Here is a 27,652-nt window from a genome sequence, read left to right on the forward strand (position 1 = left end):
ATGAAATATTAACTGTATGTCTGTCTGTGCCTCTCTCCTGTAGAGGCTACAGTATACCTGGGCCTCTTGCTGGTTTTCAGCTGGATAGAGATTAAAGTGGCAAAGACGCAAATAATGAAGAGCTTCACAGAAGATGAACAAGGCACAGGGATGCCCCTTTTTCTTTGAATGTTCCCTGGTAACAGGTCCTCCAAACAACAAAAAACATCATTTGTCACTTCCAAATAACCCACGTAAGCATTTTCTTATTTGATGGCTGCCTCGGTTCTTCAGCCAAGTATTTCTAGTATTTACGTCCATAATGGGAGACTCTGGAATCAAAAGTGTATCTGATTTACGTCCAGTGCAGGAAGTATGACCTTCAGTGACAGAGAAAATGTGGAGGTTAGAGTGATAGATTAATTGAAATCAATGTTAACTTTTCAGGTTAACCTTTTAAAATAATCGAAACAAAGATCTTTGCCCAACCTTAATCATGGTGGCCTTATGCAGGTATAATAAAATGCAAGAATTTTAAAAACGATACTGAACCTATTCCAGGGTTTTGCACAGTGGGCAAATATCAACATTCGCTTCCAGTGATAGTGTTGCATTTGTCAGGCAGCAGAAACAAGCTGTTAACATGACACTGACATCTTATCATCAAGTAGTACTTGTCAGCACACGGGTGCTTATTTAGACATCAAGCAGACACAGAGCAGACACTGTTTTGATTTCCACCGATTCCTGAGGGAAATGTGGCTTCTTAGCTACTTCTTCATCTTCATTAGCTTGTTGCTAACTTTATCTGTCTGCTGTGGGTACACAGTGGGTGTATCAAGGCTTTATCACTATAAACAGCCGCCTGTTGTGTGTGTAAATGAGGCTAACGAGAGCTGAGAGAGTGAACCTAAACAGCAGAGCTGAGACCGAAAAAACCAAAACAATGAACTGACAATAAAATGTTCTGTAGAGACTGCAGAGATGGCTGATAATTATCTATAGGTTCACCACTTTGACACCTTTATATACACACAGTTTTGATATATAAAATATGTGTTAATTATGGTTAAAGCAGATTTAAGGTTTGGTTAGATATAAAACATATATCCATATCCATATCCAGGCCATAGTTAAATCAAGACCTACATGGAGTACAAGTTGCACACTCTGCTGGCCCAACCATCCACCCCAACCTCCTCCATACAGTAAGAGTCTCTCACGCTACTTCCAGCTTTGTTTCTGACAAATAATGTTCATGATTCCCACAGCTGCCTGAGGTCCTTGTCAGGTACACACAAACATGGGTAATTCTAGGCAATGAATGCTTTTGTTTTTCTTGTGAGGACAATCAAGAACTCATTGATTTAATAGAAGTTTTTTTTACAGCAGATATTTTGACATGTCGCAGCAAGAAAGGCACAGCGGAAACTAATCACATTAAAAAGGGCCTGGTGCTATTAAGTGTGCAAATAAGTCATTCCTGTCACACAGAACAGAAAAGGTGGAACCAAATGCAGGAGATGGCAGGCAGGCAGATCAATGGATGTACCTTTGTTCAAAATAACAGCAGGAACAGGCAAACACAACAGATGAATAGAAAAAAAGACTGAACTAATGACTGGATTTATACAAACTCAACCAACGAGGGGATGAAGTGCAGATGGAGAGAGGCAGAGAAACACAGGTGAGGGGAATGAGTAGAGGAAACAAGAGTAGGGAAGGAGTTGATATGCTTGGAAAAACACTGGGAACAGGCCTGGGCTTACAAAGCTAATGCAGAGCAGGTGTGGAGAGAAAAGCAGGCTAAAGAGGAGCACAGGAGCACAGGTGAGCAGGAAAAAGGGGGTAAGTAATACAACTTAATGTATTGCATTTAAGTCCAAATTTACAAGAAGACATAAATGACTTAAAAATGTGTCATTGCCCTTTTAAAATTTTTGTTATGTTTGTCCACACTCAACAACTCTTAAAACCACATGATTTGTTAAGGGAATCCGGAGCTACTTGTTCAGTGCTCCGTTGAAACACTCAGGGTGTTTACAAACATCTGCTGCCAACGTTGGCAGATTAAGAGAGCCCAAACATGTCATTTACATTACAGTTGACCTATGTGGAAAGTAGCGTGTAATCCTCTCTGCCTGTTATTGTGGCTTTTTGTGGTTGTTCTGAGAGGAGGTCAGTTGAGTAGGCCGACCGCAGTGTGATCCAGGACAAATGTGCGTACACGCTGCTTAAAGAATGTGGTCCCAGGCCACTGCCGAATGTGGTCTGAATGATTGGCTCTCAAGTACAGGTGTGAAACACCCCTAAGGTGCATTTAGGGCTACTTACAGTAGAGCTGTCGACTTGTAGTCTGATTACTCAGGATGGATGTTGATACCAGGTCTGAACAGACTCAGAGATAGGCAACCATTTATGCTCACATTCAAACCTACAGGCAATTTAGAGTTGCCAGTTAACCTGCATGTCTTTGGACTGTGGGAGGAAGCCGGAGCACTTGAAGAAAACCCACGCAGACATGGAGACAACCTGCAAACACTACACAGAGAGGCTCAGCTAGCCAGCAGGTAATTAATATCATTACTCACACCTGTTTGTCCCGTTATGACAAGTTGAAATTTCTGTAAAATCATTGACATTTTAATATAATATTTTTGTTAAGTTTGAATATTTAACTCTCCTTTAACAGTTTTTCTCAGTTTCTTATTACATGTTCTACATTTTTATACATGTATTACTTTTTCTGTATGTAAAAAGTTTCTGCTCAGACTAATCATTTCTCCATAAAAGTGCATGATTTTCATTTCCATGACCGTACATGACAAACTGTGTCTTGAATGCTGGTGAACGCCCTCGTAAGGAGACTCTATTGCTTGTTCTTCAGTTTGAAGGTCAGTTTTAGGTGCAGTTAAGTGGAGTAGAGAGGAGAAGAGATTCTCAGAGGTCCCCTAAGGGAGATGTGCACATGAGAGAAGACCAGAAGAAGGATTTTTAATGAATCTGTGAACTACCTGTGTGTGGTTAGAGAGAGCCGAGGGATTTTTGCAGTGTGCATAGGGCTCAAGTTGTCTTTCCTTGGGATATCAGTGCAGTAATTGGTAAGGGGGTCTGGGAGAAACCAAACAGGGAATAGGCTGGCCTTTATCCCATGTGTAGCTGTCTCTGGTTCATGAGGTCATGTTCTGCTGCAGAGCATCAACACACTCCTAGAGGATTGTTGCAACATGAGGATGCTTTTGCTCTTTTTTTAGGATTTTACTCCCTTTGATTTTAATCTGAAATCTATGCCTGCATTGTGGATAAAGATACTTTTAAATCATTTTTGTCATTCTGCTCGGGCTCATTCATCTCTGTCATAGTACATTGCTGTGTATAAGGAGCTGGTGCTTGTTCCTGTCAAAGTTGCAGTGTATCATTAATATTAGAAAAAAAAACTTAATTCACATGATAGGGTTATTAATGTGTTGATCAAGAGTAATCAGAGTCATTGTAACATGGAGGGTTCCAGTGATTTTCAAAGCCCTCTGTAGTAATGCAGTTTGTATTCCTGTCATAACGAGCAGATAGACCTAAAAAAACAATGCTCTACTGGAATGTGACTTTCATGACTCAAAGAGCTTTCAGGTCCTTCTTCTCTGAGGGATCAGGGGGTCCTCATGAGTGTGTCCGTCTCCAACATAAATATATTTCAAACAATAGCAAATGTTTTGGCAGGCGTACAAAAGTAACATGTCCCTGCCAGCTGTGGTCCATGAACTTAAAGGATGAATCAGGCATTATTTACATGTATTATTCAATATTTGCTTACCATCAAAAAATCCCATCCAAAAGTCAGGAGCAAGGAGTGCTTCTGTGGCTTAACGGAGTGGTTCTCAAAGTGGAGCATGGCTATCAAAATATTAGCTTTCTCTGCCTTATGTCTGTCTTCCCTATGTCTTTTTCTCCCTTATTTCCTATCTATCCTATTATTTCTTACTATCTAATAAAATCCTAAAAATGCCCAAAAATACATTATATACCACTACCAAAAGAAAGTTAGTCCCACTGCCAGAGGTGGGTAGCAATGGGTTACATTTACTTGAGTAACTTTGGTAAACTGTACTTTTTGGAGTAGTTTTCTAAAGTTTTTTAGCTTTTACTCTTACTTGAGCAGGTTTTTTGAGAAAAATCTGTACTTTTACTCTGATACATTTGGATACGATGGCACAAAACATAACACTATTTTTATTTTTTATTTTATGCGTTGGTGCACATTCCGTTAAGAGGCAGGTGGTCAGCTCGTCCTAGGTCTGCTGGTGCTCTGTTATGGATCCTACCACAGCCACGCCTCCACATGACTCCGTTGAAAGCAGCAGGAGTATGGCTTTCAAATCGCGCTACCCGCTAATCTTCACAGCTGAATTAATAGTGCACAGCACAGTGGGCTGCAGATGTATGAAGTCAGTAGAAGATCAGAGAACCCATTGCTCACAGAGAGCTGTGAGTGTGTCTGTTGTTGCAATACATTTATAATAATACATTTATAATTAATAAATATATACACACAGTATATCATGCCTCAAAACTACTGCTACTGCTCCTGCTTTCTGCCCTAATGTAAATATTCAAGCTATCGGTGTGTGAGTGCCAAGTGCCATGCATCATGCTTATTGGTGTAACCTGAAGAAGTAGAGACCGAATTACGCACACGAAGGTGGACATGACTGATATAGTGTTTTGGACAGACCTGTATTTGGGGGGCTCACACCTGATCTGTGCTGATGATTGAACTTAAGGACACTATAACTTGTGGACACTCTTTTATACTTTTTGACACAACAGGAACGTTCTACTATACACAAGATTTGCTGATTTATTTGCCAAATCATGAGATAAAACAGGAGACAACAACCAAATAATGTAACAAGAAACTTTATTTATAATAGTGTATAATATTGTCATAGTTTGTGATCATACTCGAGAGATATAGACTGGTAATATTGTCCTGGTGTATATGCGGCAGATTTTGTAATGATTTGTTATGGTGTCACAAATAAATACAGGTGTCTGTTCACTTCTTTACCTGATGAACATCATCTGTGGTTGAAATCATTCCAGTCAGATCCACAACAAACAAGACTTTTCTTTTTTAAATAACTCACTACTCAAATAAATTATATAATGACTACTTTTACTTCTACTCAAGTAAGTGTTTATAAAAAAGCTACAGTACTTTTACATGAGAACAGTCTTAGGCTACTTAACCCAACTCTGCCCACCACTTCCCTCCCTGGTCACGAGCACATTTGGTTCCTGAAGATTTTTGTAAAAACAGGCAAACAAAAAAAAAGTGTAGTTTCACTCTTTAAAAAGTCTGAATAATTGTATAAAACAGCTGGGTAGCTGTAGTTTTACACTGTAGTTCCTTGCAATTAGTTGTATTGTAGAGCAGTTGTTGTGGACTATTTTCTGCAGTGGATTAATACACTAAAGTATTTACAGTAGGACAATGTATGTGGACTCAAACCACAGTGTCCATGTTCATCACAATGTGGAAAACTGTAACCCAATCCAACAAAGTGACTCACTAATGTGTCATTATAACAATGGCACTCTATAGCACAGAAGTACGAGCTATATCAGGTGTTGGCTACACAGGCAACATTTGCTGGTAAAATCAATTCAGATTTTCTCTCAGGCCGTAGAGTACATAGTGCTTGGTGTCATATCCCAAGACAGAGCAAAAATAGTAAATGTGTCATATAACATATCATATAATCACATATAGCATTGTGTGACCGTGATGTAAAGCACTACAATAATGCAGAGACCTCACTGTAAGATACTGTAACTATATCCCTCTCCATCACATGACTGATGACTGATTGTCTCGTTGTCCCTCTCTCAGCCTAAATGAACTTCTCATCCATTACAGTATAGCATGCATACAGTGGGTGAGCACGTGATATTAGACACACATCAGTATGGATTGTCTTGTCCTATATCTTCCCTCTTTACCACCTCTCTTGTCTTCCACTCCCTCATTCTGTGCATCCCTCTCTATTTTCCATCTCCTCTCATGTTTTCAGTCTCTCAGCATGAAGCTCTTCTATCCAAGGAGAACCTACGTCCTTTCCTCTAGGTTACATTTAAGAGTCGCTTTCTCGCTCCCTTTCCTTTGTCATTGTGAGCTTTGCAGCCACATGGCTTTGGCTTGGCTTTCACACAGTTGCTGAATCATCGCTTTGATTCCCTCCTTTCTGTCTGTTTCCCTCCATCATCTGCCAGCTCTCAGTCCCTAGCCGCTGATCCAAGAAAAAGTTGCTGCATCTCTCTGCTTGCTTATGTAATTCCAACTTATTTATATGTTATATTATGTAATGTTTTTGCTGCAGTAGCAACACTCAAAACAATATCCTTGCCAGTACGGCTCTATGTAGAGATGAATCATGTGAAGCCAACAGTCCTCACACCTAATGAGCTGCAATGTGTTTGTAATTACCACGAGGGCATTCATTAGCATTATAGCTGCACTGGTGGGCTGGCTAGCTCTTTTAGCCCTCGTCGATTTAGCGTAATAGTATGCAGCATGCATTTTAGAAAAAGCTCATTCAGCAGCAGGAATTTGCTTTCATTTCTCTAATTGTTGGCTTTGCATTAGTATTTAAATACAACACATGTCCGATTTAGAGTAGCCTAACATCTGCAGCTGTAATGCTGCTGTACAGTTTAATCACTCACCTTCTGTTCAGTTTAAACACCTACACTGGATTAACAATAAAATATCACATCTCAACTTGGGTTTGTAGACAACAAGCATAACAGAGGAGCTGCCTCACAAATTGGGAATTTTGAAAGACATGGCTGTTTAGGGGGGATCTAACAAAGAGAAGCCAGGGAGCCATTATGTAAAAATGTAGGACCAGGTGTTTTTTGAGTTCAGGTTAAGTCAGGATATCTTGCTCTCTGCTGCATGGGTTTTGATCACTCTTTCACTAAGGCCTCCTACACTATGCAATTTTGGGTTGTTCCCAGACATAAATGGGCAGTCAGGAGAGAAACACTCTAAAATCTTTAGTTTTCTGTCCAAAAATGGTCCTTGATCACATTCACTGTGAGACATATCCACCAATAGATGATGTGGAGGTTTAGCAACCAAAGACAGCCTGTTTCAAAACTCTGAGATTAAGGAGTTCTTAGCTATGTTTACAAACTAACCATGAGCAATATGACTTGACATTACGCAGAATACATTGGCAGACATTAACATTGCACATCTACAATGTAGGTTTTTAAAAGAACAGCCGAATCTTGTTTTATTTTTTTCTTGCTTTAGTCATGCTAGCGGTGTGGCTCAAGCAATGGCAATGTCAATCAGTCAGTTGGTTTACCACTTTGGTCTTTCGGTACATGGATTGCCATGACATTTTGTACAGATATTCATGGTTCCCAGAGGATGAATTCTGTTACCTGTGTTGATCCTTCCTCTGATGCACCTTTCATCTGGCCCAACCAGCAGGGTTGTAGTTTTGAGTGAAATGTCTGTTCCATGAAATGTGCTACTGATCAGTGCTCAGAAGATAAATTGTAATGACTTTGATGATCCCTGACTTTTCAGCTAGCACTACCAGCAGGTTAAAGTTTCATTTATCTTGTGAAATGTCTTGAAATCTATAAGATTTTGACATCCATGGTTCCACGCTGATGAAGCCTAATGACCTTAGTAATCGTTCCACATTTCATTCAAGGCCACCATGAGGTTGACATTTTTGTTTCAAATGTAATGTGTCAACAATTGTTACTGTAGATGGATGGCGATAAAGTTTGGTTTCTCCTATCATCATCACATCGCATCACTTTGTATTTGTCCAGTACTTTGGTTTATAGCACCTGCTAACTAATGCAGTGCCGGCATAAAGCTGCTCCAGTGTGTCAGTTTACACAGCATGTTGGCGTTGCAGAACCAAAAGAGCTGTGACGGTACACATCATAATGTTAAGATCTGTGTTTTTCGGTTTCCACCTGTAAGTAAATCAATTAGTAAATCAATCAAAATCCGCTAACTGTTTATTGTTAATGATATGGATGCTGTTAGAATGTGTTGTGATTGAGATCCTGAAGATACAATTTTTTGCTCTAAATTATATCACATAATCGCCATCTAATATGAATGTTATGATGGCGGGAGAAACCAGAGCACCAAGAGAAAACCCATGCAAGCACAAGGAGAATGCAAACTCTACAAAGAAAGGCCCTGCACCAGCCTGGATTCAACCCAGCTTTCTATGAGGCAACTGTGCTAACCACTGCACCACTGAGCACTGTACAATGTAATACAGATTGCGACCAAGATTCCAATAGACCACTCTTTGGACTTACCTGCAGAGTTAGATGGATGGTAAAACAACTGCATTTATTTAGTGCTTTTCCAGTCTTATCCACCACTTAAAGCGCTTTACATCACAAGTCAGCATTCACCCATTCATACAATGGTAGCAGAGACTACCAGCGAGGTGCAACCTGCTCATCGCATATCCATTTAAACGCATGCTCACACACTGATGGAACAGACACCAAGGGCAATTTGATGTTCAGTATCTTGCTCAAGGACACTTTGACATGTAAACTGCAGCGGCTTGAGACTGAACCACCAACCCTTGGATTAGTGGATGACAGCTCTACCTCCTGTGCCACAGCCATGGGTAATACTGTCTTTGCACTATCGTGAGTATTAAAACATACATGTGCATGTGCCACTGTGTATGTGTGTGTTTGTGTATTTATGCACGCATGTACTGTTGGTTTTTAATGTATGTTGATAGTAATCATGACAAAGTTCTTGTATACCATTAAGTCTTGCTGAAAGGTGTGTAGGATTGAGAACCACATCTATGAGGAAAAAGTAATCCTGCATACTGTTCATCACTTTAACTCACTTTTGATGAAGTTTCACAACTTCCTCATGTAAAATTCCTATTTTCAAACATTGAGATTCAAATGTTTGCAGGTAAAATGTTATATCATGAAAGAATTTGTATGTGTGTGCGTGTGTGTGTGTATAATATATACTTGTAAATATGCATTAAACAATTCACAGTTGACCTAATTACTTTGCACACCCGTTGGCGTTGTTCCCAGGTGGAGGCAAGGTGAGTGGGCAGGTGTGCATGTGTGTTTGTGTGTTTCTGTGTGTGTGTGAGAGAGAGAGAGCTAGTTTAATGTGTCACTTATGTTCCATCTCTCCCAGGAGGCCACATGGAGGGGCGAGGAACCGGTCTCACTGAATGGCAGATTTGGGCCAATTAAGCTAGAACTGGAGCATACACAAATTCCCACACACACATGCTGTAGCTGTGGCCCGACCTGAGAACACCGTGCGGATACACCCTCCTGCTCATACACACACAGACACATTTCCCTCTGTTCCACGTCTCACAGGCACTTAAGCAGGTACTCAGTCTGTTTTCTGTCCACACAAACACACAGGCTGTGTGCTTACACATCCACTGCAGCTCTCTGTCCCTCACTCACACAAACACACGCACACACACACACACACACACACACACACACACACACACACACACACACTGCAGCACTCCTGTCTCTTCTTTCCTCTCACATACATATCTCATGCAGTGCATTTCTAACTTTTGTCCTTTACATATGCTTTTTTTTTTTTTTTCTCGCTCTTCTCCACTGGGAAAACCAATTGATCCTATCCTGCATGGATATCCCCCTTCAGTGGAAATCTGCTTGGGAATATTCATATCAAACAACTCCTGTTCTCTCTTCCTCGCAGACTCTGACTCTGAACATAAGCTCAATGTCACACAAGGCTGAAAAAGGCTCCACTACATCTGTAGCTGAATATTCTCCTTTTACTTAAATCCCCACTGTGAGACAGAAACACAGGCTACTTACTGAGTGCGAGCTCTGGCCGTGTGTGCGTGAAAGAGTGTGTTTACATGTTCTCACATTTATACTGAAGCAAACAGGAGAGTCAGTGATAGTGTTTGTATGTTTTGTTGTTTTGTTTTGTTTTGTTTTGTTTTTGTCATGAATGCCCGACTGCCTGCCTGCCTGCCTGCCTGCCTGCCTGCCTGCCGCACCAGCAGACACAACCGCAACAGAAATTCTCAATCCCGATTCAGGCTTGTTCAATTATTCATACTGCTATTGCGGTGCTCTCAGAGAGAGAGAGAGAGAGAGGGAGAGAGAGAGAGATGGAGGAGGAGTGAGGCAGCTGAAGGGAGGGAGGGAGGGAGGGAGGGTGAGAAATAGAGAGAAGAGGAGGGGTACTGGTGTTTCCTAAGAAAGGCAGCTTTAGGGATGGAATATGTATGTGTTCCCAGTGGCAGCATCTACTCTGCCTCACAGTCGTCCTGATGCGCTGCCTCTCATAACCTCTCCCGTCTCTTTCTCTCCCCCTGCCTTTTGTCTGCCTCGCTTTGCTCCACTTGATCTGCCTTTTCTCTTTCACGCCTTCTCATTCTTTCTCCGTCTTTCCCGTTCACCTCATCTGTCGTTCTCTATCTGCTTTATGTACGGATCTCTCCCCCACCATCTTCCTCTTTCTCTCCCCCTCTGTGACACTATCCCTTTCCCCCTCCTCGGGGCGCTGATCACAGGGCGAGCCCTAACATTAGAGTCCTCAAAACTCAAGGGAGAGCTGCGGTGTTAATCTTGAGGTCGCAAAAACTCATCCGAGGACACTTTATAAGTGCTGACCTTGAATATGTGATCACTCCCTATACTTAACCCCCCTGGGAGGTTACATCATCCCATTTACAGTTCATCCTACACCTCACTAGCTCCTTTGGGAGGGAGGAGGGGGCAGTAAAAGACAAGTCCAGAACGTATATTTAGACCTTTTGACCTTCTCATCTTGAAGTACCTTATTTTCTTTCTCTTGTCTCCCTTACTTTTACTTTTAATCCCCTCTGTGATCTTCTTGTCCACACCCTTTTCTCTTGTAGGTTTTGTCAATGCAGCAGAACACAGTGAGGCTTCCCCCCCTCCCCGATATGGAAATCACTGGCCTCCTCTGGTGGATGGCCTGTTTCTGTGAGATATGGGCTGTAACTGGCTCCCCAGAGACAGGGAGAGAGAGGGGAAGGCAGTGAGGGAGGGAACATGTGAGAGGGAGTGAAATGTGGGGAATGTGGGAGGGTGAACATGCGGGAGGGGGAAATAAAGAAAAAGCATATCCCTGCTTAGCTGGGTTCACAGTGAGAGGAATAAAGATGATGAAGGAGGAGCAGGGAGTATGAGAGAGAGGATTGGAGAGAAACAGGAATATAAAGTCTGAAAGTACAGAAGACAGTGCAGAACCAGGAGCAGTGTGTCACTTTACTCCTTAAACTGTTCATCTCTATCTATAATTTCCATCATAGAAGTTTTTGCTTTGTGGATCCATGAATATGAATTAAATGAATATGTCAGTTATAAGATATTAAAGCCCCTAAACATATTGCCTCAGGTATTTTTCTATAACATGAAATATTCATGACGAAATAAGCACCAATTATAGTTAAAAGATCAATACCTTAAGGTATTATGTACTGAGCATTCAACACTCAAAAATGAACTTATCAGCTAATCAGCACTGAGGTAATCAGCACTGAGTTTGAGGTGAATAGATCAACAGTGACTGAACTCCAACAGTCATCAGATTCTGATTCAGATGTCGCCACGCCTGATTGGTGATTGGAAGTATGTGACATCACCCTTTTCCAACTGAAGCAGAAGAAGGTGGACCCAAACACGAGAAACGGCAGGCCATGTTGCAGAACCTTTATTCAAGATAAACCCTGGGAAAAGGATAACTGAACAGCAGGATCAGGAAAACACAACAGATGACTCCACAAAGACTGAACTAAACACTTTACTTATACAAAAACTAACACAGGGATGAGGTGCAGGTAACAGCTGTATTTAAGTCATTGGCAGATGCATGGAGAAACACACCAAAACATGTCTACGTCGTATGACCTCTGATGAAGAAATGCCTCCAGAAAATGAAAGAACACACAAGACTGAAAATACTGTGATCAAATGAGGCAGGTTTGACCAAATATTGCTGATGTGACTGCAAATACACTACAGACAAGAGCTTTTCCCAAATGTAATCAAGGGACAACTGTGTTGATAAAGAAAAAAAATCAGTTGTTAACTTACTCTCTGAAGTGTGTTCTTTCACTTTTCTCAGGCGTTGTCTTATCCTAACTCATACGATGTGGATATGTTGGGTTTTAGTGTGTTTCTCCGTGCATCTCCCATTGACTTCAATACAGCTGTCACCACAGCTGGCCCCTAAGCAAGATTTGTTGATGTAATAACCCTTTCTTTTTTAGGTTCCTTGGGATGGACTGGGAAGAACACAGGAAAAAGGGCAGGACTAATGCAGCTAATGCAGAGCAGTGAAGGGAGAGGAAAGCAGGCTGGGGAGGAGCACGGGAACAGAAGGACACAGGAGGGAAACAGAGCAAGACAACACAAAACACAAATAAAAGAAAACAGAAATGACAGGACCATGACATCTGCCCTCTTCAAACCATTTTTCTTGAGTAATTTATTCACACTCTAACAGCATGAGTGATGTATTATTATGAAAATCTATTCATCAAAGAGAGTGTAACACAACTGGCACCTAGCTCGTTGCACCTCAGCACCTGACAGAGACGATCACACGTTCACTTTCTAACCAAGCTTTAAGAATTGATAAAATATTTCCCTCTGTAGTCGTCTTGCTCGACCTTACTGCTGCATTTGATACAGTTGACCACAACAAACTTATTGACAGACTTAAAGACTGGTTTGGTCTCTTGAATGTGGTCCTCGATTGGTTTAGGTCCTACCTTCAGGACAGAGACTAGTTTGTATCAGTTGCTGGCCACACATCAGAGCATCTCCCAATAACGTGTGGAGTTCCGCACGGATCAATTCTTGTTGTTCCTGCTGTTCAATCTTTACATACTTCCATTAGTTGATTTTTTTTTTTTTTTAATTCACTGTTTCTTTTCATATGTACGCAGATGACACACAAATTTACTTAGCAGTTTCACCGAATGACTTTGGCACATTAAACTCCCTGAGACAGTGCACTGAACAAATAAACAGCTGAATGTCCCAGGATTTTCCTCCAGCTGAATGAGGATAAAACTGAAGTCACTGTTTTGGGGGCTAATGAGGGACGCATGTGAGGAAAGCCCGTGCTCACCTTTATAGTTAGTCCTTGAAGTGTAAAAATCAAGTCAGAATCCTTGGTGTTATCCTGAACTTAATTTCAGCAGTCACATTAAATCCATGACAAAATGAGCCTTCTATCACCTAAAACATATTGTAAGCATCAGAGACGTAATGTCTAGAAATGATCTAGAGAAATGTGTACATGCATGTATCCCTGGCAGGCTGGACTACTGCAATGGACTGTTTACAGGTCTGTCTAAATCAGCAATCAGACAGCTTCAGCTGATCCAGAATGCTGCTGCCAAGGTGATAACCAGGACCAAAAAAGCTCAGCATTTTACTCCAGTTCTCAGATCACTGCATTGGCTACCATTTCCTGCAGAATCAACTTCAAAATTTGGTCACTTGTCCATAAATCAATGAATGGTGCATGCCCAAAATACTTCAGATCTCCTGACTCAGTATGAACCCTTCAGACCTCTTAGGTCGTCTTGTTCTGGAATACTGGCTGATCTCAGAGTCAAAAGCAAACATGGTGAAGCTGCTTTTAGCGTATATGTTGGCCAAATGTGGAACAAATTGCCAACTTAGCTAAGGCTGAGGACTATGCTGCCTACTTTTAAATCTAAGCTAAAGAAACACCTGTTTTCCATTTCTCTTAATTAATTTTCTCATAAATCAAATTTGTTAGTTTTATTGCTTTTACTTTGTGTACCATGATTACTGCTTTATTTTTTTGTGTCCTTTTAGCTGCTTGCTGACTATCATCTGTTTTTAGTATTATTGTTTTTATCATCTGATTTTTAGTATTATTGTTTGTATTGCATATGTAAAGCACTTTGAATTGCCTTGCGCACGAAAGATATACAGGATTTTGTTTACAATCAACTTGCTCACTCCATTACAGTTAGAGACAAAGGCATTATTAAGTACATTTGAATGCAACAATAACTTGTTTGTAACTTGTAACTTGTTTGCTGTTAATATCTAACTTTAAATGAGTACATTTAAAGCAGCTACAAGGAACTTTCATTTTGTGTTGATTCTGGCAGCCCCTGTGGACAAAAGCATAAGCACCACCACCTCCTGTCGTAAAGATGATGATCTGGTTAATACATACATTTGTTTTGAAAGCAAATGAAAGAAAGACACAATGTGTTTTTAAGACTATTTTTTCTTTTTTCAACACAACTGTTAGCAGGATTCACGGTGATGAGGTAATACTTTTATGCTTCTAATGCTTCTACAATTCATCCTCAGCAATCCGCCATTCAAATATTTTTTATTTTATTACTTATCCAACTGTCAGAATCCGACCCAGTGACTAGCAATTAGAATAATTCTAATAACTTTATGGAAATAGCCTATGTTCTCACTGATGGTTTTGTTTGCTTTCAACGTAGGTCATATAGAGGTATCAGAATTAAACTGAAACTATCTCATAACCAGGTTAAGGTTACTTGTAGTGCATTTAGAGTCCTCCAAGTGTAAAGATGATCTAATTCAATTATAGGCTGTGACCAATCAAAAAGCTTACAGCTGAGTTGTATATTTGGTGAGTCCCATGAATAGTTGTCATTTATTGTCTCATTAAAATTACATTACTCAATGTTGATTTACTAATTATCTTGCCTTCATAGTTCAAATCTGTATTCTTTTATTACTTCTATCAATTTTTATTTAAAGTATTCATTTTTATTTGGATTTGATGAAAAGTTTCCCAGTGCAAATCACTCCTTCTCCTCTGATGAGTCCATCACATTTGTCTGCCTCACAGAGTATTATTTCCATGAGGGAGTTCACCCGAGACGACCTTTCAAATGAGATCAGGACTCCTGACGATAAAGACTCCTCCCCTTCACCTTCCCCAGTGTTCCTCAGGCTTCCTCTTTGACATCCTGTTGTCGTGCGTCAGCCATACATATTTCATTGAGGATTCAGCGAGGGGTAAGTGGCAGTAGGTTAAGGGTAGGCACATTAATAAATCAAAGCAGATCGGAAGTGGCATGATGGCACTTCATACGCAGTCAAGACCGAATGGTTGTTTTTCTTTCCTTTTTGTTTGAACTTAACAAACCGTTCATGTATGTGTGTTTGTTTTATGTCCTTTGATATGTCCTTCGTAAAATGAAAAAAAAATAACTGAATCGAATGGAAAATGAGCTCAAATTCATGAAAAACACTTTTTTAGAGATGTACAGAGACCGCGAGGAAACCTGTATTCACCTGGGAGAAAGTTATTACAAACATAGGGAGGAAACACCTGAGAGCCCCCAGAACCGCAGGCAACAGCGTCTGTCTATGGAGAGCCGGGTATAACTCAGCAGGGTTTCAGATCAAACGCACACTTCAAAAGGCTTCCACATCTCAAAGAGCGGCCTGAATTGTCAGGATTGTCCAGACTTGTTTGGGATGCAAGCAAGCTCACATAGATACTGATATCTCAAAGCACTCTATCCCACATTCACAAAGTTTACCTGTGGGTCATTAAATGAGGTTGACAGCTACAACCACATGCAGTAGTATCAACAGTGTTAATAAGCAAAAACACAATTAGATTGATACAATAATGTGAGGTGTTGACTTCAATCAAACCATTAAATCAACGCTCTGAGGTCAAATTAGGATAAAATTATAATGGTGGCAGGCAAACCAACCTCAGGGAAGCTGCACACAGACTGAACCAGCCTCATTTTCTCTTTTAGTTCATTTATACATTTGGGCTATTTATTAGTGCAAACTACACTAAAACTGTACTACTGTTTCTATTATTTTATATAGTTCTCTCATTAAAGTGATTATAATATTTAATTTTGTTGTTTTAATTTACTTTTATTATATATTATACAGCGCAGTTATGAGGGAACATAGCTGGATTACCCTGTAAGGGGGCCCTGAGGCAAACGATTCCATTTGGACCTGGAGCCCTGGGGCAGTTATCTAGTGATATTAATTAAAACATTTAAATTAAATTTTAGTCACTGATTATCTAGATCTTTTTTCTAAGCGAACCGATTGCATCCCCATTCAAATGCATGTCATGTACAACTGTAAGTGAACCCATCGTCATTCATACCGCCACGATGTTCAGCCCTGACTCTGACGGTCCACAGTTCTGCAGCTCAGCAGCTAAAAAAACAAAAAACAAAACTTGGCATTTCATATCAATGTTATATGAAGAATGAAGAAAACATGCACGCTAAGGAATTCTTTGCCATGCAGTGGTTAAAGTTTGCACAAGCATTGCACACAACAGTTACAGGTTGCTTTCAGGAACCACAGTAAATCACTGTGAGCTCTGAAAATCTAATAAACCCTCAGGAAAGTTTGACCACAAAGATTGGTGTTTTTTTCCGAATATTATATTCTTTAATTGCTGCAACCCACCCATTGCAAATTAAACATATTCCTTGGCATTTGGAGATGACCATAACACAAACAAGTACTTGTCAGTCCATGCATGGTTTAACCAATGGTTTTCATTGTCAAATTTATATTTCAGGATTGACGGTCTGAGACATATTTTTAGTAAAGCACTTCACTGTCAATAGCCTGATGTTTCTGGCCAATCGGTAAGGAGCATGAGCAACTCTCAACAGAGATGAGAAGAAAGCGAGATGTCTCACTCGATAGCTACGTCCAGCTCTGGAGTAAACCATGTTTCTAATTAAAAAATGTTATTGAAAACAAAACAAACAAAATACCAGCTTTAATGTCTTCTGGATGCACTTTGATTAGGTATATAATATGAGTATATGGTGATATACATCACATCTACAAGCATATGCATGAGACATATACATCTGTATATCGGTAACATATTTTGTCACTTATCAAATCTATGTATGCTGGCACACTTGTCTTGATCCCCACAGTACTATCGAAGAATCACAGCGAGCAAAGTGGGTCCACTATTTCAGTTACAAACAAGTTTCATTGCCTGTAACTTCTTCACAATAAAAGCCCCCCTGTTATTTAGTCATTTAAAAGGTTTAATTATGAAGCAGCATCATCGAACACGACGAAACAGTTAAACACGGCAGGTGTTTAAAGTGCAACCAGGATGAGAGAAACGAAATAGATTCAGTTAGAAGCTACAAAATCAGATGTTCCCTCAGGAGCTAATGGAGGCCAGCACGGTGCAGAAAGAAGGATTGGACTGGATTAAGTGAAAGTATGCTGTTATATTAAGGGAACTATATCAGTGTTGTATACAATAAACAATTTACCGTTGCACTTTGTATCTTTATTAACCGCTATAAAATTCTTTTTTTTTTCTTGCGTGTCACTTCCCACCTCCAGATCCTCCACACGTGCTAACGATGTAACCATTTTTTCTTTTTTCTCCTCGGAATGGTTTGCAAACAGCTGCTTATGTGGACCTGTAAAACCCACTGAGACACGCCTGTGATATCCAGGCTACATACAGATAGCAATAACTCCTTAGTTGTTCAAAGTAGCTGGCCAAAAAAAGTGGGGGCTTTTTGTATGACAGGTCATCGTTTAGAGGAGAGTCTTTGGTCCTTCGGTGAGTCCTGACCAGTGGAGCCGCCTCCTGTCGTGGCCTACATCCACCTTGATCTCAGCCTGCCCAGGAAGCCTCATTATCCTCCCTGCACCCCTCCTGGAAGCTTCTGCTGATCAGTAAATGCCACAAGTTCCACTCCCCGCTGTCCCTGGGAGCTCTCGCCAAGGGAGGAGAACATAGAGGAGGAGAGAAGAGGAAGAAGATGAGACTTTCTTTCTTTCTTTCTTTCTTTCTTTCTTTCTTTCTTTCTCCCTCTCCTCTGAGGAGAAGGCTTGATGTTGGCACTCAACAAAATCTGCTGTGAGTCAAATCCCTTTTCCCATTTCAAGTGTTGGAGCTCAACGTGAAACAGCTCCAGCGGCGGAAACAAGCAAGCTGTCGATACTCCAAAGGGTTCACCATTTTACTGATGTCTGAAGGAACACATGCTCTTTCAGCAGACATTCACTTTGGTTTTATTTGTTGAGCATGGCACACCCAAAGTCTCATTACATGTTACTGCTTTGTCACCCCTACGTTAACAAGAGAAACTGCTGCAGTTCTGAACTGTAACATTATTCCTGTCTTGCCTCTGCCACGGGGGACAGCTTATGAATTAATGAGATGTCAGCAGAGATGTCACGTCTTTATCCACTCTATCTCCCCAAAAGAAAAAAACAACCTCCATGGAGGAATTGATACAACGCAGCACCATGAATCTTATCTGTCTCTGGTGGCTTGACTCCGGGGGCCTCATCTCTGAAAATGCTCGCTCCTCATGTTTTCTTATGACGGCTGTACATCTGGAATAAAGGAAGGACAGGAATAAATCTGTGGAATCCACTTACGTTGACATCATGAATGAAATTAATCACAATTCATGTGGGATTCGGTTTAATGTGTGTAATGTGCAGTGTCGGGGGTAACTTCTTACAAAGTAATCCGTTAGAGTATTCGGATCACTTTTTTGTTGTAACGAGTGATGTGATGTGAGATGGCAGAGAGGACTGCATTAACCTTGTGGAAATATTCCCATTATTAAGAATTTTTGGACGAAAAGGACAAGAACAACACCACAGTGAAATACAAGTCGTGCCTGGAGGATAAGTGCTCGTCAGCTCTACTTCAGATTTGAAGAATCATCTGCAGGCTGAACACAGCTCCACAATACTGGTGGTAAACATCATAAACTAGGCTATAAGGCCTGTGTTATATTGTTTTCATTGAGACAGCTGTGCCTAATACTGAATGCCTCTGCCCAGTTCACTGTCAGATTGTTGGCAAAATAAAGAGCTGTAAGTGTTTTAATGTGTCTGTCTTCTCTATTGTTAGGCTGCGGAGTCAGTACATTCAAAGGTATATGTACATTTGGCTACACACTGTCTGGACAATATAACTGGACAACTTTTACCGTAATTTTTGGTAACTTTAAAGTACTCTAACGCTTTACTTTTCTCAGTGGATAACGCAGTAACGTACCAAGTTACTCTTTAATGACAGTAATCTTATAACATGCTTTTAAAAGTAAAGTTATCCAACAATAAATAATAAAATGGTAATGTGTAACAGCTACATGCATAGTGGTTTAGGGGCTGTGTTGTAATTTTAGCTTTTGATGTATTTGGGTTCAAGATTTTCTTAGCTCAAACAGGCAAGTTGTTTTATAGCCGATTTATTTTACATGAATTTATTGTTGAGAATAGCTTGAAATATTTGGAAATGAAATTGCTTTCTTGCCGAGATTGATCACTCTGATAAACTAATTAGTAGCTGTGAGACACCAGCGCCTCTAAAGTTCTCTGATTAAAGGGGCAATTTGTAAGATGTGGCCAGAATGTTAGTTTTAAAACATTCAAAAAAATGAATTAACAAGAGTGTTGACGTGATGTCAGAGACATCTGTGTCTTGTGCTGCAGAGATGTTTACTGAAGTTAGCATGCTAACCAGCTCTCAGAAATAGCAGTGCAGGTCTATCTGTCGGTTGGTTGGTCCAGACATATATTTCGACAACTATTCAATGGATTGCCATACATTTGTGAAGTCATTCAGTGTGCTCTGGGTGAAAGTTAGCATGAGGTCTTTAAGGCAATATGATGCAACTTTTTCACCTTAAAATAACAGCTTCAGAATCATTTCAGTGGTACAGAGTCTTGTAAAAGGGTGACTGGTAGGGTAGGATCACAGTGTTACATACATGTTTACTTTAAGTTTTCAAGACATAACATTGTTATGATGTGATGACTATTGTTTGTAGTAAGCACCTAGATTACATCTGACAATCTGATACAGACCTGAGCATTGTATTTATGACAGTGGTGTTGCATTCAGAAACTGTGGGGAACGCCAAATCACACAAAATGCAGATTTTTACATAATGCTGCTTTAAATAGTAGTAAAGTTTCGGTTGGTATGTAAGCAGTGACAGACAATTTATTTTGTACATTAGTACAGTCTCACAGAGCAGCTAACATCGCTGTAGACTCTTATTCTTATGAAAACGTATAAAGATATAAGGTGATGTCTTAAGTAAAGTAGGACACCTTCTCCTCATCTCAAGTATAACCTACAGTATGTGTTGACTGTATATTGCCAGCTCAGCGGGTGCCCTAAAATATGTGCTCTGCCAGCAGAACATTATGTAAACTACTGTACCTTCGAAACAGAAACATTACTAACAACCCTTAAGAAGTTGCTTTGTACCTTTAGTTATGTGGCCTCCATAGACCTTATGCCAAGGCTGTATGGAGCAATTAAACTGTAATCGATTGGCTTTCTGTGCCAGCGAGGGTAGGTGTTACCTCAACCATTTCATCATGTAATGTTTTCAGTCTAGAGCGTTCATGTAAGAGGTGGCTTGATCTTTGTGTCTATACAAGACATAAGATCATCCTGAAGGCCACCTGGATCTATTTTAGTCTATGTGCTTTAAATTCTGCACAAAGGAGTGTCTGGGCACAAATGCAATTGCATTGCAGCAATATATTCTGTCGGGGCTCAGCAGCATTATGCCGGCAGGGCATTAGCTGAGTGTAGTAAGCAGACATAGCGATTAAGACTATGTGACCATTGAGTGGTGTTGGGTGTGGCGGCGTCAAAATAACAGGCAGGCTTATCTGACCGTGGTTTATCCGCCCCTCTGCTAATGCTTGAGCCAGTATTCACTCAACAGTCATAGAAAAACCTGCTGGTCTAAAAGTTTTTTAATATGTGGATTCCTTTATAGCGTGCATGCAAAAAAACCTGTTTAATACTAAAAAGACAGAAGGGTTTTCCTCTCTTATGTAACAGACTTTTAGCATGCACTTTTTTATCCAAAACTTTCTAATAAACCATGAGCATGGTTGGACAGGCACTTTGGCTGCTACCCAGCCATCTTTAGCTGTCCTGTTATTTTCTATAAATGTTACTGGCTGATAAATCCAAGTGTTTTGGGAGCCATCTGCCCATGTGGCTAAGGGACAGAATGAATAGCTTTCTGCCTTTGTGTATGTGTGTGTGTGTGTGTTTTTAATGCTGCTACAGAAATTCGCTCTTTGTATTAATGCCTTGTCAGACTTTTGAAGGCTCTTGACCCTAGCTGCTGTCCGCTGTGCATCATGGGAGATGCAGGTGATACAGATTCTCTGAGCTAAAGAAAATCCACTTTAAGGTCAAGACCGAAATGTATCGAACTGAAACCCCCAATAAAGTTTCAGATCATATAATGTGTTCATGAGCTAACCACACCGAGGTATAGAACTTCATTCCCTAAAAACTCAATGTAGTGACAAGAAGTTGAAGCACTGAAAGGGTTTGAAGTGTCGATGTTTGAGAGCTAAAAAGTCATTTAAATTTTGGTTTCAATTGAAGACTTAAGGCAGTTGTATTTACTGTATTTGAACTAAGCATTAAAGAGTACAGAGACATCAGTTGAGGTATCAGTTGAAGTGTATGTCATTAAAGGCATTGAACTGTCGAGAGCAAGGAAGAAAAAAGAAACAGCTGGAATGTCAATTCAACTGGAAACAATGACAGCAATTTAAATTTCCGATGAAGTTTAAACAGGTGTGTGCACTGTAAACGGTAAAGTTTCAGTTGGTATGCAAGCAACGAAAGCACTTGAAGTGTCGGTTAAAGCGTGAAAATGCGTTGCGGTGTCGAAGCCGACGTACAGTATCAAAGCTGAAAGTGGTTGAAATGTCGGTTGAATATGAAACACTGAAAATGTTTGAAGTGTTCATTAAAGTGGAAGAGATGAAAGTTTATTTTCAAGTGTGAGCCCTGTCGGCATTTTAATTGTCGGTTTGTGTTTTCTCTTCAAGAAAATGACAGAAAATCCCCTAAGTCAAGCTTTAGACAACAGTTAGTTGAACAGAAAAATTGCAAGAACCTATAGCTACAGCTCCCTAACCCAAAACCTCAGTCAAGGCCCAATTATTTTATTGAGAAGCAGAATCTGAGGAGAGAACTTCTTAGATAAAACAAACATTATTCAGCGTCACTTAACGGACCTAGAGGTTTCCTAAATGAAGAGAATACTTGCTGTAAAACAGATAAAAGCTGCCCCTGTGAGGAGCTTTCCTGAAATGTCTCATGGTGAAACACCTCAACGTGTTATTATAGTGGAAGGACACATTGTGTTATTCTGATGTATTGCTTTCACCACTTGACACTTGAGTAAGTGTCTCATTTAAATGCAGGAACTGTCAACATCTAGGTGCTACCGCAACAGGTCTGAACAGACTGATAATGAGAGTCAGGCTGTAGTTTTTAGATGAGGCGGCACTTGAACCGGCTGATATGACGAAGCACTTTTCTCCTCCGACAGCCTCGCTGTCTTTAGTGCGGGCGCTGCATCTCACAGCAGCAGCAACAACAACAAAGCAGCGAGTGGGTTCTCTTTCTGGAGTCGGCTTGAAAAGAGTCACTGCGCTCACAACTCACAGGCACCCACGCCGGTTCATCTCTCGTCTCCAGCGCCCTCTTTGTGACCTTCACTGCCTTTGGACATTTCACTCATCGGGCAATTAGTTCTCCTGTGTAAAGTTTGAACGTGATAAAAATGTTGTATCTGATCTCTCTCTCTCTCTGCGTCACCTTTCTCATCTTCCCTCCCTTTACGACCTCGTACTCTTTTCCCTCGCATGCTTTCATGCACACAACCAAAGCAGGAATGCACTGTGACATTTAAGTATCACAATTTTATTACAAAAATTAAATTCTTCATCTCTCAGTTTTGCCATGCTTGGAGCATATAACAATACAGTAAAAAACCCAGACCCAGAGAAGATAGTAAAGCAGATTTCAACAATGCCTTCACAGCACTCTGTCATTCATGCTGTTACTATACAAATACTGTAACATTCCTAATACAGAGTAGTACAAACACCTGCCAAAACACATCATGTCAGATAACAAACTGTAATTAAATTACATTTACCAGAGGAGCAAGGAACTCAACCCAGCTCAGAAAAGAAAACAGAAACCAATAAACATTGAAATTGCAACTTATAACATACTGAAATGTGCTGAATATTTGTACCAGCCCAAGGCACCCAGGCTTTGTAGCAATGTTGGCAAGTTAACGACATTCTTACAGAAACACTTGAAGCGAACAACGATTACAAATTGACTTGTACCACAGTCTGACTTTGCAGTGTCCTTCAACATACCCTCCTCTCCTGGCGATCTCTTCGTCAGTCACAGTGCAAGTTCCGGAGGGGCGGGGCAGAGTGAAGGGGTGGGGGTGGTGGGGGTGGGGGTAGTGAGAGTAGGTGGGTGGGGTGGGGGTCTTCACAGGGAGCTGGACCGCGTCAGACATCACTTCACAGCGCCAAACACTGACAAGAATTGGATGGACAGCGTAATCTCCCACTCACCAGAGGGGAAGGGGGTGGGAGTGATTATGTAATTCCTCACTTGGATTGTGAATTGTCCAAACATAAGGCGCAGATTGCCAGCTGCCAGTCCAAGACCAAAATAAGCCAAATGAAAAGCTTAGGTGTGCTTTCAACTGAACGTCCGAGGGGGAAAAAAAGGAGCAACGAATAGCAGTACTTTCTCACCGAGGTCTTCCAGACGAATTAGATTTTTTTTCCCTCAAGATGAAAAGTGTTGTTTTGCACATAAATACCTAAGAATGATAAAAATCCCAGATTTAAGCTTACCAATAACTTAAGTAGTCTCTAACAAACGTCAAATGAAGACATGAACGACAAAAGCTCAGAAATACAGAGAGGCCTTTCTTGACCGGTGAAATGCAGTTCAGTTGAGCGAACGGCAAGGCTCGAAGGTCCATTTGGTCGCTCCGCCAAATATTTCGATGTTGCTCTCCGTCCAGGAGAACACGTTCCCGGCCGGTGCTTTGCTGTTGCAGGTCGCCAAGTTGTAGATCTCGGCGATAGAAAGTTTCCTACTCCAGATATTCAAGTTTGCTAGCTCGCCGACGTAGGCTTGTGTCGCGTCGAAGCCTCCTCCTAACGTGTCCTGTGGAACAACGCAGACAAGTGTTGGTCATCAGTGTACATGAAAGCTGTGCAGGGTGTAAGTGTCAGCAGCCTATTCTGCAAAGGTTATCTGGATGGAGAAAAAAAAATCCTATCTTATATTTTGCTGGAATCATGAAGTGATTTTAAATTAACAGTGTAATTTGGCCAAATGCTTGAGCACATAAAGATCTGTTAATAATGAATATGCCTTCCATGTTTGCCACAAACCGATTATCTCTGTGAAATAAATCTCAAGTAGCGTCTCCCTGTTAAAATTCAGACAACCCGATGACGCACTGTTATTTTTTCCAACCTTGGGATGGTAAATTGCACACTCATTTGGCTAGAACGCCTTAATTAGGCACTTCTATGATGCCTCCACAATCTCCTTATAAATAAATATTCCCATGGTTAATCTCTGTCCAAAATTAAATGAATACTCATCTCAGGATTATGATTATTATTTGCAATCATTGATTGATATGAGTATCCACCTGCTCTTGTCCCAGGACCAGCACTCCCTCCGGTTTGATTGGGTGATAAGGTGCCAGATTTTCCCCACTGCCTCGCATCACGCCATCCTGGAAAGCCTCCCACATCCCGTCACGGGTGGTCCACGTGATGCACAGGTGATGCCATTTCCCGTCGTTGATGAGGAAAGGCAGCTTTGCAACCTGCAGCAGAGACGTTACATCAGTCACATATTATTCTCACCCGTTAACAATCCCCCCCATCACACTTGAGTAGCAGAGTCGCTCCCCGTCTGAAAACACATCCCTTCCACACCTTCTCTTCTTCCTGCTGAATCACTTCTGTCCTCTATAAAAAGGCCTTCTGTTGCGCACCTTAGCACCTATTTTTATTCCACTTCCACTTCTGGCACAGGGGAGTTGTCGGCTAACTCTGACTCATCCGAGCACAAAGTGTAATAACTTCCTGCACTAACTGTACAACGCTCCGCACATCAGCACGCCACATGTAAACGCAAAAAGCCACAATGGTGCCACGCATAGGTAAAGAAATGTATTCATCCGCGATAATCACTTTTTCATTACCTTGTCATTGATCAGAATCTCCATGGGGTTGTTCCCCCACTCGATCAGCACCAGCTCGTTGGACTGACCCGGGACGGCATAGGAGAAGGGTGTCCCGACCCCGGGCGAGGCGTTGGACTTGATCCACAGACACACGCTGAAGGAGTACATCTCAGGGAGGCTCCTCTTGGCTTTGGCGTACATGTAGTTGGTTCTCAGGGGGAAGGTGAGCTGGAACTTATCAGTCGGCCTGGTCTCTTTACCTGTAGGTGAGATCAGTCGGTTACACGTGTGTCATATTTAACATTCAGCTATTTAAAAACAGGGAGTATTTTTCAGCATCTGGTTTATGTATTCAGGGATTAAGTGGAGGGTGTGATGAAGATTAAGGGGTTTATATGATTAAAGTGTCTGTTAATGGAGGGAAAACAAAGCTTTTTGAGGAGTTAACAGGTTGTTCAGCATATTAACCTCATAAAATATGAAACACTGTGCTTTTCTGTCTCTCGCCTGTACAGGAGGGCTCTCTCTCTCCTGCCTCTCCCTAGCTCTGAAATTCAATTTACGCACGCGCATTTTGCATGTGCAGAAAAGCTGAACAAGCCTCCAGAACGCGCCAGTGCCAGGCCCACCCTGCAAACTTTCTGTGCCCCTGACCCCTGCCAAATCATCCCCCCCCTCCTTTGCATACAGGCTCATATGCAAGTTTGGCTGTGAAAAACATAAACTCAGCGAAGCACAAGCGCTAACAGGTCCTGAGATATGCAAAGCAATGCAGCTCTCCTCTCCTCCCTCACACTATCTGTGCGCACCGGGAATGTTGCGGCACCGTAAACGGTTCCAAGACTGAAGAGTTCTTTTTCTCCTAAAGTCTGGCGCGTCCTTGAGCTTAAAAACCAATTAAATTACCCCTAATCTTGTTTAGCCTCATCCAATGCCATACACGTCCCGTGCTCGCACTCTGTTCGCCCTCGAAATCCAAACGCACCTTTCTCCAGGTCCGTGATCCGGTGGTGCAGAGAGGTGAGCGTGGACTCCACTCTGTTCCGCTGATCGGAGTCATTCCTGGAGACCGGCTTGGTCTCCTCTAACGTGTTGACCCGGGACAGAACCTGCTTCTCCATATCGTCTATCTTGTTTTGCAGCAGGTCCTTCAGGCTGTTGGCTTGCGCGGTGTTGTTCCCTCGGCTGTACTGCTGCAGCGGACACAGAGACACACACTGGGTTAGAGGACTTCACTCAATACTTTGCCTGGTGTTAAACTCACTGACACACTCTGCTCTGGGTGAAGCTCACAGGCTTGTCCTAACCTCACTGTCTGTTTGTTTGTATGTTCTGCGTCACATTATTCAAAAGGCAGCTGCTCTGCGCTGGGTTTACTTTACATGATGCTTCTCATTCAAGAAAAAAGACGCACTAAAACACATGTGGCTCCGAGCAGAGGTGCACGGAGCCAGAACAACATCGCAGCTCTGTATAAGAGAATGAATTCTCATTAACAGCAGGAGGGCTAATTTAATTAACTTTTGACCTGCTCAGCCCTGCCCTCTGCTGCGCGCCTACCTCTAGATTCTCCAGTCTCTGTTTCAGCGTCTGTAAGGTCTGTCCCAGCTGGGCCAGGGTGTCCGTGGTGCCCCGGGACACGTCCCCCATCGTGTTCTTGGACCCCGGCCGTCTCCCGCCGGGTCCCGCCGCAGGGAGGCTCTGGCTCTCACAGCGGCTCAACTTGGACGTTAGTTCCCTGATTGTCTCCTTTTGGTTCATAATGGTCTCCTTCTGCTGCAGCACGGTCTCCCGCAGCTGCATGACCGTGGTCTTCAGGTCCTCCGCCGGACCGCTGTTCTGCATCGTGGCCGTGCACAAGTCCATATCCTTGGGCACCGACGTGCAAATAAACTGCGTCTGTCCGAAGTCTTGCGCGGAGCTCTCCACAACAACCAGGCAAGAAAGTAGAAAAAGTTTCCACGAGAATCCGTCCATGGTTCCGGTCATGTGTCGCCGCTGGAGTGTGCCGGTGAACGTGAGGCGTCTCTGAGGTTTCAGCACCACGGAGCTGTCCACTGAAGCTGTGGGCTCTGCTCGCTGTGTGCACTTTATATAGCGGACATAAGGCAGCGCAGCTTCACTGCATCACTGAGGGGAGGCAGCGGGTTCTGCTGTACCTACAGAGTCCAGCCCCTTATTTAAGGTCGTCCACACTGTTTGCGAAGCACCCACACAGTCAGTTCCCACTGGCGGAGAGCGCCTACACACCACGGCTGTGTAGTAGAGGGGATTTGTGGACTACTACTCCTGCAGTGGAGGTGGAACAAACGAAGTCTTTTAATGAAGTAAAAGTAGTACACGAATGAAAATAACTTACTTAAGTAGGCTAAAGTAAAGAACTTTTATCAGCATACTGTACTCCTGAAAGTAAAAGCAGCAGTATGCACTTTTCAGTGTTACATATAAACTGCTGTCACTGATGGATTAATGTGTGAACAACATCCAAA

General features: G+C 41.7%; 1 protein-coding gene across 1 annotated transcript; it reads right to left on the bottom strand.

The window, feature by feature from the left end:
* Positions 1–22,819: 22,819 nt before the first annotated feature.
* LOC311249264 (neuronal pentraxin-1-like) lies at positions 22,820–27,289 on the bottom strand. Its single transcript, XM_084340163.1, has 5 exons — positions 26,724–27,289; positions 26,149–26,356; positions 25,182–25,423; positions 24,621–24,800; positions 22,820–24,124 (listed from the first exon to the last, which is right to left on the bottom strand). The coding sequence occupies exons 1-5, from the start codon at positions 27,150–27,152 to the stop codon at positions 23,903–23,905; spliced, it is 1,281 nt and encodes a 426-aa protein (XP_084196289.1). The 5' UTR covers positions 27,153–27,289; the 3' UTR covers positions 22,820–23,902.
* Between the last annotated feature and the right edge of the window lie 363 nt (positions 27,290–27,652).

Source organism: Pagrus pagrus (genome assembly GCF_965226575.1).
Source record: "Pagrus pagrus genome assembly, chromosome: 2".
In the NCBI taxonomy this organism is placed as follows: Eukaryota; Metazoa; Chordata; class Actinopteri; order Spariformes; family Sparidae; genus Pagrus; species Pagrus pagrus.